General features: G+C 42.4%; 1 protein-coding gene across 12 annotated transcripts in view; it reads right to left on the reverse strand.

Moving 5' to 3' along the window:
* Positions 1–3707: 3707 nt before the first annotated feature.
* The window catches only part of Lrp8 (LDL receptor related protein 8), a 68433-nt gene continuing 55357 nt past the window's right edge, over positions 3708–16783 (reverse strand). For 8 of the 12 annotated variants that reach the window (XM_085686368.2, XM_085686374.2, XM_085686370.2 and 5 more), the window contains 6 exons: positions 16518–16670; positions 15269–15493; positions 12781–12849; positions 8552–8724; positions 7413–7589; positions 3708–5374 (listed from right to left, as the gene is read on the reverse strand). In XM_085686368.2, coding sequence (XP_085542494.2) covers positions 5336–5374; positions 7413–7589; positions 8552–8724; positions 12781–12849; positions 15269–15493; positions 16518–16670 — 836 coding nt within the window. In that variant the 3' untranslated portion in view covers positions 3708–5335. The remainder of the gene's footprint in view (positions 5375–7412; positions 7590–8551; positions 8725–12780; positions 12850–15268; positions 15494–16517; positions 16671–16783) is intronic. The other 4 variants (XM_087904765.1, XM_085686375.2, XM_085686379.2 and 1 more) reach the window with 1 other exon arrangement.

Raw genomic sequence — 16783 nt, forward strand, 5'->3', positions numbered from 1 at the left:
GACCCCTTTGGCTGTCATGTACGCTAGACTGGAAAATCGAAAGCCGGGAAGTATAATACCTTTACGATAGGTAGTTGTTAAAGTATCCATGAGGGTAGTAGTAATGCAATGATGACCCCCGTTCAGGTAATAACAATGCAGATTAAAAAGTGAGTGGATTTGAAATGAAATAACGTAATGCAAAGGGTAGGCCAAGGGGACTAAGTTGTGTCCAAAGCTGTTAGGAGAAAACCGGAAATAGGGTGGTGTTTACACTAAAATAAGAGTATTCCAAGAAGCGTGGCCTCGTGTTAAATACCACTCCTAGGTCAAGGAGGAGAAAAGGACTGGAGGTGTCTACAAGATTTCAAATAAGGGAGGCCCTGAGAAGGTCACCTCAATGGCAGGAGAATACGTGGCAGCTCAGAAATATTGGGCAGCAGGTAGGAAAAAATAATAATGGAGATGTGGAGTTATCTATCCCGACTGATGTGAGGCTGCTTCCTGGAGGGGAGAAACCTATTTTAGTACTTAATAAGGAGTAGGAGATCCTAGGCAGAGCCCGCTACACCTGCTATTGTTCTAGGACTACTAAAAAGCCCTGTACTTTACCCATTTCTTTATAAAATAGGAGTGGATAATACTGAAGATACTATTTTACAGGATCATCGCTAAGATTGAGGTGATTTGTGCAAACCAGTTAGTATACATTAAGTGATAGCTCACACCTCCCCCCCATTAAAGCACCACGATGAAACAAAACAGATTTTTTAAAAATGAATTTAATCTCTCTAGAAACAATGTGCTGATTTTACAAATGTCCACATTTGGTTTTCAGTTCACCAAGACGATGTCAGTACAGCTAGTGAAATGGAGCACACCTCCTTCAGTCCCTCGGCCTCTAGATGAAGCTGGACTGCCAAGGGTCTGCGTACAGAAGCTAGTGGAACTCAGAATGACACAAGAGCAGAAATGGTTAGTGCGACCCAGCGTTTTACATGCCTACTATCATACCAAATGTGGTGATATGGAGGGTGTGAGTTTGCAAACTGGTACTCTACCCCTCACGTTCACAGTTTGTATAGAACAAAATGTCATTTTAAAAGTTGGTGGTTTGTACAGTCTTCTCTTGTAGTTTTTGTAAAAAAAAAAAGTATCAAAACCCTTGTCTTTAAATATATATGTATATATAGGTATACAGGTAGCTTTTTTAAAATTAGTTTTGACAGCACAAAATGTTTGCAAATGAAGTTCTTAAGACTGTACACATGGTGCACAGTCTGAGTGAAGCGTCCTTTAACCGAAACTCTGGAACTTTAATTTCCTCCACCTTCTAAATTCTTCATAGCCTGAAAACTCCCAAATACCCTAAAAATACCGTGTAAGGAGACTCTGACACTATCTTCATGCATTTATGGAGAAGAAAACTACGTATTTAGAAGCTGCTAATGATGTTCTGTGAAATGGGGAGTGTGTGGTGGGATGGGAGTGGTCTTTGCATTCCTGTGGGATTAGATCTCTTTTCTCCTGCACCCAGTAGCACCTCACTACTGTGACTGGGCGATATTCTCTCCAGATTCTGTATCTCTATCATCTTGTCTTCTTTCTCACAGCTCAGAAAAATCTAGAAGGTGCTCGACAACATGGCATGCTTCTGTTGAAAATCCCACTGTTAAGACATTAGTTTTCACTGACCATTTCAAGAATCTCTGACTCAAATAAATAAAAAGCAGCCAGCATTCCCTGTGGCCACTGAAAAGCCTGAGGTGGAAAAATGTCACGCTTCAAAGTTTCCCATGATCCCTTGTACACGGTAAACAACGAAAGAAAGGTCTGCTTCATTTAATCAGAAATTACTTGATAAAGTGCTCATGCTGAACTTGTCTTTCCAAGCAGTTCCACTTCTTGTCACCTCTCCTGGAGCTCTGTGTTCCAGGTATAATGGACCACAAGCTGTCCCTAAAGCCCCGCTGCCGACCCCTGCCTCAGTCTTAGCTGTCTCTGCCACCAGAAGCAGCCTCAACACCGCTCTTTAATTAAGACTTGGCTTTGGGCCACATCTGTGAAGACCCAGGTTTTCATCTTTTCAGATAAAATGACCCATCTTTTTTGTTGTGCCATGGCAGTATTCTAAGTGAAGTCTACTTCTTTTTTTTTGTATCCATATGTATCTTCCACTGCAGTGAGCTCTGAAAGGGTGAAAGACATTTAATTGACCTTTGATGTTTGCAAGGCCTAGCACACACAGCACCTAGTGGGTAGTTTTAGAGATAAGTAGGTTGTGAATACATAAGATTAACTGAAGGGCTTAACAGTATTAACTGCCATCAATTTAAATCCCATCTCATTGTTTTTATTCCTTGAAGTCAGAAACCATTTCAGTCTCCCTCTGTGTACACATACACACATTCTGAAGAGTAAGCCAAGTTTTAGTTTCTTGTTGCAGAAAGGCCATTTCTGGTAGACCTTTCTCAGTCCATTGGACAGATAGTCATGGGAGAGGGAGCAGGTTTGATAGCTTGTTCAGGCAGCCCAGAGTTGTCTTCTGGAGAAGGGAGAACAAAAGGACTTGCCTGGCTTCTTTTTAATAAGTGGTTTGTTGAGTTTTCTGCCCTTTTGATTCATCACTAAGCATCCTTCTGGATGTTGTTGGCTGTGGCCACAGATGCACAGTGGCAAAAGGCAACATAGAATTTGAAAAATACCTCAGAAGGAGGCTCAGAAAGTCTTCAATGATAGGAGGAAGTGGATCTCCTCAGACTGCTTCTGATCTGCTGCTATCCATGTACTTGTCTGTTTGTTGTAGGTTGTGTCTATAGCCTCTGTTTTCAGACTGTGGTTGAAGCGTATTCAGGGAAGATGGCATTTACGAGTTGTGAATTTAATCATCTTTTGGAGGTCCTAGACGGTGTGTTTCAACCTTATTTTAAAGTCAAGGGTCTGACTGAAAGTTAGAAAACTATGTATTAACTACTGTTAGTTATTTCAGTTTCTTTGGAAGCAGATTTTTAAAAGAGCTGCTTATTGTATGTAAAATTTTGATGCTTTCCCTTTCACCATTTTTCTTCGGTTAAAATTGACTTTCCTTTCCATCCTTGAATGAATATAGTGAGTAAGCTCCATAGGAGTTGGTCACCTGCTTGTGAGACTGTTTGCAGTGGTTCCGAAGTCAACTGCATTTATCCAATGACTGTCTCAGGACCATCAGCACGTGTATACCAGAAAGACGTCATCAGACATAACAGCCATACTTAGAACACAGCATTTTTTTTAAAGGTTAGAAAATATACGAGTGACATAAAGTAAGCTCCTAGGAACAGGATGGCAGGACTTCAGATGATCTGCCTGAAATTCAGAGGCTGTCAAGTTCGGGAGACATTCAAGCTTCACTGGTTTGGGGGAAGCCGGAGGGTGAGAACAGGAGACATTTTAACTGTCAAGTTCCAGGCATGTCAAAGGTAGATACATATTCTCTGCTCCCACCTAAGCCAAATACTTCCATGTTGCACTTGATCTGGTCATTTAGCTGGAGTGAATTGGCAGAACAACAACATCACGGAAAGACCATACTTTGGAAGGGAAAGCTAGTGGGGACTGAATTTCTTTTGGGATTATGGGCTTATGTTTTCAACAGTAGATCCCACGTACAGAAAATGGCATTTCTCTCCACCCCACCCCCAAGGCTCATAAAAAGTAAAGGTGGTGTTCACAATGAAGAAAGATCTATATAAATACCCAGAGTTTTCCTTTTATTTATAAAGCAGTAAAACAAATCCTTGTGTGGACACATGCCCAATATGCTATAATATCTCCCATGGTATTTCCTCCCCCCAAATATAACTTTGGATGTGGTCACATTTTTGGACTTAGTTTTATCCATGTGAACATTTGACGGTAAGAAACATGTTTATTATTTTAAAATATTTCCCCTACTTAAGAAAATGGTAGAAAGCAAGGGGATGGAGAAATAGAGATGTAATCAAACCTATTCCAAAATCTTTGTCCTCATCCACAGCAAGTCATAGGTTCAGTGCCTGAGCCAGTTCTTACAGTCAACTTTGGAATCCTAGAAATGTTTTCCCTTAGCTCTAGAGCAGTGCTTCTCAATCTTCCTAATGCTGCGATCCTTGAATACAGTTCCTCATGTAGTGGTGACCCCCAACTATAAAATTATTTTTGTTGTTACTTCATACCTGTAATTTTGCTACTGTTATAAATCGTAATGTAAATATCTGTGTTTTTCAGTAGTCTTAGGTGACCCTGTGAAAGGGCCATTTGACCCATAAAGGGGTCGTGACCCATGGGTTGAGAACTGCTGCTCTAGAGGCTCAGCCTTCAGGAGCTTCAGAGGAAAGTCAGCCTGAGTCCTCACTGAGAGCTGAACTTTAAGAGGACTCGCTGAGTTCTGCTATTTTGAGCTCATGAGGGCTTCTGGCACTGTGTATCAGTGGCATGTATATCAGAAAGCCTAGGTGGGTGTCATGGCAGCCATGGACGAGCTGAAAAGCTTCTTACTGGCTCACCAAGGCCTCAGGAGTAGCCAGAGGTGAAAAGATCTACCTTTCCTGCCACATGTCTGTGTGAACTGTGGCATCTATTTTCTGAATGAAGTTTCTGACGGTGTCTCTGAAAACTAGATACCCCTCTCGTGGACTGTTTTAAAACAACTTTGTTTTTATGTATTTGAACAATAGTCATAAGTGTGCCTCTTCTCTACAGATCTTTTTCTTCCGCTCATACAAACATACACACATAAACACAGAGTCTGTGCAGTGGGCCAGTCATACCAAAAATAAATACTTTCACGTCTCTAAATTATTTATAGAGCTAACCTTACTTTTGAAATATGTTAATAAATAATCTAAATGAGGAAGGGAGTTGAAGTGTTCTTTTTATACTTATGTTGATGGATAGCCACAAAGCATAATTTTATTTACAAAAAAAACCCAAGTCCCTCAAACCTAAAAAAGCCCTCAAATCAAACATCCTCTGTAAATATAGTATTCAAATGATGAGTAAAGTTTGTACCATTGGCCCCCGTTTGGTTATATACATCATGTTAGTCACTCAGCAGTAGCTGTCCCATGAATTCCTCATGGGTAGTGCAACCAGTTAAAAAGTGTATAAAACATTATACATATAAAAACTTTCACATCCTTTGGATGTTTGCAGTTCATCATAACTTTGTGGTTACCTTTTTGCAACATAAATTTAAAAAAAGTTACACGCACACATTCATACACACTCACACAGACCCATATATAGAAATGACATTCATCCAGTCACACACCATCCATCCAAAGAGAGTAGTGCATAGGACTGAATTCCATGAGGCACGAAGTGGGTGGTCCCATCCTCAGGGCAGTCCATCATCTTCAATACTTAATGCCACTCGCTGGGGAAATAGAGCAAGAAATCATCATTAGATCTATAAGAGGTAATCTTTACTGAATATCAACAAAAGTATCAGACACAGTATTACTTTATAGAGATTAGCTCACATAATCTTCAAACTGCCAGTGACAAGATTTATCACACTTATTTCAGAGATGAGAAAACTGAGGCTCAATTATACCACTCTGAATCACACAGAAAATGGCTGAACTAAAGTTTGATCGCATGTTTGTGCAGAACTAGAAGTGTAGCTTCTTCCCATCATTTGTTCTCTCCTTCCAGAAAGAAGGGTAGCAAAGATCTAAACTTAGGTTCCTTATAATATTTTAAATTGAGTGAACTTAAGAGGGTTAACTGTCAAATGTTAAATATTGGCCAGTTAGCCACCTGTCTCCAGAATACAAATCACAATGAAGTGGGTACCATGTTGCACCCCTCTTAAGTGATAAAAGAGCATTGGAAAGCAATGTAAGTAATTATATCTAGTTCCCATTGGATGTTCAGTTTTCTTCTGCCTCAAATGGCTGACCAATGGCTCTGTTCCCTTCAGGGTTAAAATTCTTTCCTATACTAATGTAAAAGCTGTTGATTTATATCTTCCAATGATTACAGTTCTATATAGTCTCAGAGTTCTGGACAGGAAAGTTCCTAAAATTATTTTTGAGTAAGTGAATCCCTTTTCTCTCTTTCTGCTTTCTTTTCTAGGATATACATCTAACATTCTGTAACATACTCACAGAACCTTGACTGCCACTTTTCTCATTTCCTGGGCACCTCCTTGGATAGATCCCAGTTTCATTACTTTTCTCAAGCTATTTGGGGATAGCCTTCCTTCACTTATCTAAGCCTTAGTTTTATCAACTGTTTGTGAGGTTAGGATCTACTTCATAGGACTGGTGAGAAACCAAATGAGATAACATTTTTAGGGTTTTTACATGCTACCTAGCAAGTATGACATCTGAAGTAGTCTAGTCAAACCTAACCAGAGTAAAATAAGCATTTTCCATTTTCCATGGATACACCACATATGAAAAAAAGAAAAAAAAACCCCCATTGCCTTTCAAGTTAATTTTTGGTTCTATTTAATTTCTCCATGTATACTTGGTCATGCTTTAACTAACAGTGATATTGTCAAGCCACCCTCTTGATTCTCGCCCACCCTATCTCTAGGCCAAAGACAGCCCTGATAGTGATGGCAGAGATATAGGAGAAAAGGGAAGAAGACAGGTGTTGGAGAATTCTTATTTTCAGAGCTTCAAGGACATGTAGCCAATGACAGAGTGGAAAGAACATGGGCCTCTGTGCACACTGCCTGGAATTTAATCTTGGTTCTGCCACTTTCTGACCATGATCTCAGGGAAGTTATTAAAATTCTATGTTTCTCAGTTTTCTCAACTGTAAATGAAGCTAATAATATCACCTCCAAAGGTAACTGAAGATTAAATGAGAAAAAGATGTGTGAAACACTGAGAGCAGTGTATGACACTTAGGAGATGCTTGCTCAATCCCACTTTGCTTACTCCATTTCTCTGTTTCTCTATGGCTGGAAATTTAGTGTAGGCTGATTATAATTTACAAAGTGCTTTTAACTTTTTAGTCTCAGGAGGCAGAGAGAGCGGATTGTCCCTCTCATTATTACATTAGTAAAGATAAGTAGACAAGACCCAGGGCTATGAAACAGTGGGACTGAGACTCATCGTCTCTGTGCCTTCTCCGAGCTCTAAAAACCTGTTGGTCTGCACTGTTCTCAGTATAGGAGCCTTAAGGTCACCTGCCAACCCTCACAGCACTGATCAGCTCTGTTTCATACATCTCTCCTTTACCAACAGTTTGCTCCAACAGCAGTTTGTCTACCACACATTCAGTACATTCCACATGCCATTTCTTCTGTCTAGGGCAAGCCCATTCTTCCTCTGCCCCATATCAAGCTCACAGTTGTAGCCTTTCAAAACCAAAAAGCCTTCCAGGATTGGCTCTGTCTGCCTAGGTTTAAGGCCCTCACTCACCAGCCCCTTAGGCTCAGAGTGGCACTGCCCTACCTTGCACTTGACGCCAGGCAGCTCGGAAAGAGGGTTCTTCGGGAGTTGGTGCAGCTGTGACCTTGGTTCCCCCGGCAAGACAAAAAGCTCCTTGAGGGCAGGGGCTGGGTCTTCCAGGTCTCTGGTCTCCCCAAGACAGGGCTCTGCCCACAGTGGGCGATCAAAGCTGCTGATTGCCTGACAGGGGGATGGACTGGATGACCTTTGAGGTCATACTCAGCCCCCTGACTCTGCTGTATAACAATGACACCTGTTCTAACCACTCCATAATCCTTGTTTCCCAAAAGACCATGCTCTTTTGTGCCTCTAAGCCTTTGCACATGTTTCTGTCTAGAATGTCATTTCCATTCTTTCCATTCTTCCTTACCTAAAAACTACTATTTTTAAAGATAGTTCATCTGTTACTGTGAGTCATTATGTATCCCTGTTCCCCAGACAGAATTAGTAGCTCCCTGTCTGTGCTTCCATACCATCCATTCATTCAGTATTTGTTAAAAGCCATCTGGACTATGCTAAGCTCAGGAAAAGAGACTGACCACATCAGACCTGCCCTCAGAGACCTCAGGGTCTAGGAGGTTAACCACTAAGCAAAAGCTAAGTGGATTGTGGATGGAGAGGCCCAGTCAGGAGAGTGTAGGAAAAAAGCAAGCCTAGGAAGGCTTCCTAGAAGGGTAGCTCTTTCAACTTCCACCCATGACACTTAGCATCTCTAACTCCCCCACCAGCTACTTGGGAAGTAATGCAGTTCTTTATTAATTCTGAATATTTGATGTCTAATGTGGTGTTTGGCATTTAACTGGCATTCAGAGTTTGTTGGAATTCATATATGTATAGATAAATAGCCAGTTACCTTTCTGCAGAAAGATATTTGGCTTCTTAACTGCCATGAAGAGCCTCTAGGTGAAAGGTGGTCCTGATATTCTCATACCCCCATCACCTGCTTTAGTATGTCTGTGTTCTCCCAGAGCCAGAATGGTGCTGATATGTGGCAGGTTTTTGATAAGGTTAAAGGAAGGAGGAAGGAAGGAAGGAAGGAGGGAAGGAAGGAAGGAAGGCAGGCAGGCAGGCAGGCAAGGAGGGAGGGACAGGGTGAGAGGACAGAAGGGAGGGAAGGAGCTCTCCTCCTGAGGAGTACTTACTGCAGGGTAGACATGGCCAATCTGAGCAGTCCTCCCTATGTGAAGCTCATCTTCATCTTCTTCTTCTGTTGTCTTTCTGTACACTGGGTTGTCAAAGTTCATGCTCTTGGTGTTCTTCCGCTTCCAGTTTCTCCAGATCAGGTACCCACTGGTACACAGCAAGGCTATCACCACTGGAAGGAAGGACATATCACATTAAACAACTGGGATCTCTGGCCCAGCATCAAAACAGATTTTGCCATCTATCCAACTTTGCTGCCTTTTGCTCCCCAGCACTGTTTCTTTATGCTCATTTTCTCCTGCTTGAAAGTCCTCTCGAGAACCAATGTTTTCCTTCGTTAATTCTTCATCTTTTGAGATCCAGCTCAAATGTGAAGTCTTTCCCAACTGCTCTCTGGAAAGACTCTGCTGTTCTCTTAGGTATATTCTTATTTTTAAACATCTGTTCTCCCAACTGGAATGAGTCTTTGAGGGCTGGGCTAACTTAAAAAAATTATTTTTTAAATCATTTTATTTCTGTGTGTCTGTGAGAGTGTATACATGTGCACATGTGTGTGCAGGTACCTGTGAAGACCAGGAAAAGACTTCTGATCTCCTGGAACTGGTGTTACAGTTGGTTGTGAGCTATATGACATGGATGGTAGGAAATAAACTCCACTCTTTTACAAGAGCAGTGAACACTCCTAACACTGAGCCATCTCTCCAGCCTAGGCTGTGCTTTTTTATCTCTCTCTGTACCATGTCTAGCACTGAAAAGGTTCTCAGTGACACACGCTAAATGGCTGAGAAATGTTTGCTCAGACCTGTACCCTAATGCTGCCGCTTCTCTGGAACTCTTAAGAAAGTCACTGTCCCTCAAAAACTACATGTCTTCCCAAAGCTAAGGCTCCATCAGACGAAGAGTGTCTCTAGAAGGGGATGAAGAAGGCCAGCATAGGTTTGAGTTGAAGGCTTTAGAGCTAGGTAAAAATACTAAGCATTAAGTCCTTGTTGGACAGATGGGGAAGTCAAGTCCCATCACCATAGAGAATAAAGAAGGGAAAAGGCATCCTAGAAGCTCTGGGCCAAGGCCTAGGAAGGAACCCATGCTCTATTCCAGCTTGAGGGACAGGTCCTTCTAGAACTGGTGGGAGTGCAATCAAAGAGTTAGATCAAGATGATGGGAATGAGCAAGAACTCAATGGCCATGTGGGAACTGCAGAGGTAACCCAGGGTGGCCTACAGGAAGGGAGCTTCCAAGACTGTGCCCACCAAAGTAAGTAGTGGTCCTGAGCATATCAGTGGAAACTATTTAGGGTGTTGTAGAGGAGCTTCTGTTTGAGAAAGAATACCATAATTAAAGATAGCAATGAGGAAAATTTAGAATGTTAGAGAAGCTGGCAAAAAGACTATTAGAAATAATGTACCTAATCAAGAGTCAATATTTAAAAATCAATAGTTTTCTTTTTAATAAACAGTAACACATTAGAATGCCAAGGGTGGTAGCTCACATCTGTAATTCTAGCACTCGGAAGACTGAGGCAGGAAAATTATCATGAATTTGAGGACAGTCTGGACTACATAGTGAGCTCAGGGAAGTCTGCCTTACAGAGTGTTTGCAACTCTGCCACAAAAAAACACCCACCCACCCACCCACCCAAACAAACAAAATTCCCCGAAATAAATAACTAGTTAAAGTCATGAAAAAGCTGTACAGTGGTGGCACACGCCTTTAATCCCAACACTTGGGAGGCAGGAGCAAGTGGATCTTAGTGAATTTGAGGCCAGCCTGGTCTGCAGAGTGAATTCCAGGACAGTCAGGACTACACAGAGAAACCCTGTCTCAAAAAAAAAAAAAAAAAAAAAAAAAAACAAGCAAAAAACAAAAAAACCCCAAATGTCATGAAATAATAAGTACATTCGTAATGGCCCAGTAAAATTTACAAAATACCTGAAATCACCTAACAAGAAGTAAGCAAATGTGATATGATCTATCAAGTTCTGCTAAAGGACATAAGTGAAGGCTTAAATAGAGATGTCAGGTCCTAGATGGAAAAATTTGATACAGAAAAAATGTAAATTATCCTTATATAAATGTATATATCCAAAGCATGTTCAATGAAAATCTATCATAAATTTTACAAAATGGCACAATTATTTTAAAGAATAATTTAGAAGAGAAGCCAGATAAAAACATTTAAGAAAATGTTTACAAGAATCATATTTCATAAAGTATTTCTAGTCTACGGAACTAGACAGATAGTAAGTGAAGAGATTACACAGGCTAGCACATATAGGCATGAGTTTACAATAAAGATGATCACTACATCAGAAGGAAATGATGGATCCCTAAATACAATGGTTTTGGAGACTCTATACACATATATTAAAAAAATAGTTATGAATTAGAACTGGTATATCAATTAGAAAAGAAAACAGAGTTAAATCTCTACATCATGCCATATTTTAAAATAATAAATATCCAATTTCTGAAAAGAATTTAAATTAGAGAAAGAAAATACAGGAGACATTTTAAAAATTCAGAATTAAGTGGGTCTTTCTAAGCAAGACAGAAAATCCAGAACTCACAAAACAAAAGATTAACAGATCTGACATTTTAAAAATGTAAATTTATGAATGATAAAAGATACTATGAGCTAATTTAAAATCAAGTATCAGACTGGGAGAAAATATTTGTTTATACATCATTATGTTTTTAATATTTATTATGTATTTCTACAAATAAGATAACAAAAATAATGAGGCTGAGTGGGCAATTTGTACAGAGTAAAATGCAAATAAATGGCCAGGAAGCTTATGGGAACCTTCTTGTAGAAATAATACTCATCTTTCCCCTTCAATATTTTGAATTAAATATTGCTTTCCCAATATTTAAATTAGTAAACATTTAAATATTGATTCTTTCAGGAGGGTTATAGCAACCAGAAAGCACACATAGATGGCAGGAACAGGGTCACTCAAAACAAGCTAGAATAGTAGTCTCTCCACCATCTTCTGTGTTGAACCCTAACTCTCTCCATGCCTTGCCCACTCCTGGCTTTGCTCATGCTGTCTGTACTGCCTGGGCTGCTCTTGATTCTTCATTTGGCCAACCCAGCTCAAGGGCTATTTCTAGTGGGAAACCTTGCCTGTTCTCTTCCCTTTGAGACCAAGTGATTCCTTGGCATTCCCACCCAACTCAGTAACATAGCTTTACTCTTAGCGATTTGTGTCCCTTGGATAAGAATGCTGCTTTTAATATTACACTTATCTATTTGGGGGTGGGGTGGGCAGTGCATGCTACAAGGAAGGGTATGTGGAGATCAGAGAACAAACTTCAGGAACCAACTTCTTCCGCCATGTGACTTCCAGGGATAGAACCCGGGAAGTCAGCTTTGGTGGCAAGAGCTTTCCCCACTGACTCACAGGGCAGGGCCATGTCCTAATGTCCTTTCACTGCTTTGCCTTTCCTTAGTAGAGTTTGCACATAGTAGCTGCTTGATAAATGTTTGTTGAAAATCAAAGAGAAAGAAAACAAGACAGGATTATTTATTTATGAAATGACAAGCAGTTTGGCTTATCTTTAGCAGACATATAATTCCCTGTCATGTACCAGCTTGTGTAGGATGTGTTGCTTTCATTGGTTGAATAAAGAGACTGCCTTGGTCTTTTGATAGAGCAGAAACTTAGGTAGGCAGGAAAGACAGAACTGGATACTGGGAGAAAGAAGGCAGGCAGGGAGAACCGCCATGGAGTCGCCTGAGTCAGACATGCTGAATCTTTCCCTGTAAGCCACAACCTCGTGGTGACATACAGATTATTAGAAATGGGTTGAATCAAGATATGAGAGTTAGCCAATAAGAGGCTAGAGCTAGTGGGCCAGGCAGTAATTTAATTAATACAATTTCCATGTAATTATTTTGGGGCTAAGCTAGCCAGATGGCGGGACACAGCCCACTGCTTTCCTCACTACACCAGCCATTGCTAGGAGCTTGGGAGAGTGGTGAGCAAGAGACACCAGCTTCGGTCCCAGGGAGTATTCATTAGGTCTTCACACGGTGCGAGTGTGAAGGGGGTGGGCAGGGAGATGGCACCTGGATGTTCACATAGGGCCAGAAGCTGGAGAGCACTGTGTGCCATGCAATAACCCAAACTGAACCAGGCAGCATGCAACGTTCTTTATCCCTCCTGTGTCTTTCCCAAAGTTTGGGAAGAATCCTTTTACCGCCACTGACTGGGGCCACACTCACCTATGGGCACGATGATCCCAATGACAGCAGCAGTGACTGTTGAGCCCATCTGGCTGCCTTCATTCCCATCTGTAAAACACCAGCATTTAAAGAATGATGCTCTATCACTGTGAGTCCCAGCCCTTACTAGCCTCAAGCTGTAAGAACCATCCAGCCTCTTCTTGTTCTCACTCTAAAATGATGAGTATGTAATAATCCAGTCTTACTAAATTTCATCAAAATTCCTCAACAGAGGTTATTTCCATTTCATATAATGGCAAACTAAATTTTGATAAATGCAGAGTAGGACTTGAACTCGGGACGCACACCCCACGCCCTATACTCTTTCCATAGTCTCAGGACAGTAGAAGGCTGGGAGCTGTGCATGGCAGGTGATTGCTTAGATCTCCTTGTTGATGACAGGATCAGCTGTCTTTTTCAAACAAAATCCAATATATTGTCTCCACTCTTTTTGGTGGTCTGCCTGTTATATGGGTTACCAGCTTGTTTTCCTAAGAGGTTAAAATAAGATACACTAGAGTGTAGTAGAGTGTAATCAGAAGCATAGGATTCTGGGTCAGGCTTCCTGGGTGCAGATTCTATGTCTCTTACTCATTACCTGTGTGACACTGTGAAAGTTAATATTAGACACATAATGCATTATATTTCTTTATGTTAAAATACATAATGCATGTAAGGATTAAATGAGATAATTTATGTAAGATACTTAACACAATCTAGCTGGCCTTGCCTAATTCAAGAGGGTAGTGAGAGGTAGGAGTTGTTAAAAGGTATGCTAGCCAGGCATGGTGGTACATGCATATAACCCACCACCCAGGATGGTGAGGAAAGAAGACCTCACGTTCAGACTAGCCTGGGCTACATAGTGAGACCCCCTCTCTCGGGGGGGGGGGGCGGTTCTTGTTGTTATTGCTGTTAAAGGCACGTAAAAGCACATTCTTAAACCGAAGAGTGCTTGGAATATATACTATATTTTAAATACATTTCCTTTGCTAACTCACAGCCATCTTCCCTGTGACATCTGTACCGCATTGGCCCTGGGGTCCCATGAGAGCCCTCTGAGGTGTGAAGAGGAACATCTAGCCACATTTTCTCCACATCAGGTGTGAGTGCTCCCTGGCAATGTCCCCAGACTCATCCCCTCAATCTATTTCTCCAAGTCACCTCCGGCAAATCTGACTGATCAGAGGGCTGTGCTGCTGGCACACTAAGTGGAGGGCTGCAGAGACGGCTCACTTGTTAGGTGCTTGCCATGTGAGAAGGAAGATCTGGATTCTGCTCCCCAGTACGTGGAAAGCCAGGCATGGCAGCATGTGCCCACGGTGCCAGCACTGAGAAGGCAGAGACGGGAAGAAACCTGAAGCTTGCTGCCAGCCAGTTTGGCTCAGCCAGTGAGCTCCAGGTTGACTGCCTCAAGAATGAAGATGGAGAACTATTGAGAAGACTCTCGAGGTTGACCTATGGCCTCTACATGGACCACTCATGCACACACGGGTGGGGTGGGAAGAAGCTGACTGAAAGCGCTGCTGACCTCTTGCTGTGATGTGCTAGAACTTCCTGGGGCCCATGAGGACTGCTTAGAGCTCTGCCCCAGATGAGAGGAAATGGAATTCCATCTCCTCTGCAAACTCCAGGATGAGTACTCTATTCTTAGAATCCAGCTTCTGCTGGCAAAACACACCTGATCTGGAGGGTGTCACCAGGTTGCCTGGTTTCTGGGCCAGCCATGTATGGGAAAAAAAAATGTGAGGGATGCTTTAGCCGTTAAAATGAACTCCCCCTAGTAATTACAAAGGTATTTTCTGGTTAATGAGATAGAGCAGTTCCAACAGAGACAATAATTGCTTCCAATGATTTAAGGAGTGGTGAGCTTAATTATTTTATCCCAGTGTTTGGAAACAGGCACAAGCAGATCACAGTTATGGATGTTACTGTCTAGGCAGCTCACCATGGCTACTGGGAGCTCAGATTAGAGCTTTCCAAACTTGATGACTCTCACCTCAGGAACTCACAAAAACTGACATACACCTAGGCAGCAGGCACTTCCATTGGTAATGCCTCTTTTGCCCCAGCCTTGGCTGGCCTGCAACTCTCTATGTAGAGCAGGCTGGCCTAAAATTCACAGAGATGTATCTGCCTCTGCCTCCTGTGTAATGAAATTAAAGATACGTACCACCATACCAGGCTCCTTTGCCTTTTCTGACCATCTTGAGAAGCGAGTGGGGGGTAGCTTATTATTTGCTCCTTTTAGGGGAAGACTCTGAGGCTAAGAGATGGAATTAATAGTCTGCCTCCAGGCCCTTGAAAAGTTACGGATACCCAAGTTTCCTCAGTCCCAAAATGGCCCTTTCCCATCATTGCTTCCTTCTAAGAGGCAGTCATTAGTTAGTTCTGGGAAGAGCTCCCTTCCCAGCCACCCCCAACCTTCATCTTGGCTTCCATAGGACTCCCCCAAGTCATGAAAAAAACAGAGAGGTAATTTCCTTACAGTGCTGGGAGTGGTTGCTGGTTGCAGGGCTTAGGGTAGACAGGCTGATGCTGGGAGCCCTGGGAACACTAACTGAGTTTGGGACAGCAGTTGTCCGGCTTGGTGTCTCCGTACTGTGGTTCTGGTAGGTAGGGTCTTGGATGGTTGTCCCAGGGGCTCTGGTAGTGGTGGGTACTGTCCTTGTCATGGCAGAGGCTAACGTTGTAGTTGAGGTAGTCTGAGGTGCTGGAGGGGAAAGACCAGGAGGTCACTTAGACAGAGCAGTTTGTTGCTTTAGTGCCCAAATTATTGCTGCTGTATGTTATATGGAGGGACTCATCCTCTGGGTTTAGCTCAGATACCACTTTTGTGAAACTTTCCCTCATCCCCCTGAATGGGCCATCATCTTCTCTTTAGCTGAATCCTGAATCCTAGCACTTCACTTTGATTTGATGAGTCAGTGAAACAGTGCTGCAGAAGTAAGTGTGGAAGAGGCCTCTGCAAAAGACTAGAGGGAGCAGAAATCATACAACTCTACAAGCATTTTATCCAATATATAGTTAGATCGTTAACGTTAATTCTTCACCTTAAACAATTGAACCTGAACATTATAAATGATGCAACAGACTTAATGTTCAAGCCAAAGGCCTTGGATGTACATGCAGATGGGAATCAACCCTGTTTATGAGGATGAAGTGGTACCCCACCATTAGTTACAATTGTACTGCAAGGGCTTCTGTGCGATGTGCTGGTCTCGCTAAGAAACAGGCAAGCACAGTCGTCTTATAGAAACAGTCAGTGGAGATGGGGAGATTGAAGGCTCTTAACTCAAGGTTTTAGTTTATATTTATGGGTATTTTGCTTGTGCACCATGTGCTGGCCTGGTGCCCTAAGAGGTCAGAAGAAGGCATCAGGATTGGATCCCCTGAAACTGGAGTTAAGGATGGACATAAGCCACCATATGGATGCTAGGAACTGAACCCCGGTCCTCTGCAAGAGCAACAAGGGCTTGCAACCACTGAGCCATCTCCAGCCTCATTAACTTGATGTTTTCAAGGGAGTCCAGAAACTTCCTGAAAGTTGAATTTAAAATACTTTATGTATATGTGCATTTTTCTGGGAGATGGGAGAGCCGTAGGAGACCCCCAGGGGCGCATGCATTCAAGGAAGGTTAAAAAAGAGGAATATGCAAATGTGACAAGCAAACAGGGCAGACAGAGGAGAACCAGGAGCACACTGTGTCCTAGAAGCCAAGGGCAATGTCACTAACCTCGGTAGCATCTCTTCATGTCTGGGCCCAGCCACATTGTGTCAGGACAGGCACATGTGTACTTGGGGGAGTGGCTGGAGATCTGAGGAGCAGGAAGGCACAGGTATTCACACCCACCATTGGGCTGGGCGCTCAGTTCACAGGCATCTGCAGCTGATGGCAGGGGAGGGGCAGACAGACAAAATGTTGGGCCACTGACAGGCCATGCCAGGTCCTCTTGTCTTCCAATAATGAGATCCCACCACTGGACTTGCTCTCCTTTTATC

This window comes from Myodes glareolus, chromosome 3 (genome assembly GCF_982192425.1).
Source record: "Myodes glareolus chromosome 3, mMyoGla1.1, whole genome shotgun sequence".
In the NCBI taxonomy this organism is placed as follows: Eukaryota; Metazoa; Chordata; class Mammalia; order Rodentia; family Cricetidae; genus Myodes; species Myodes glareolus.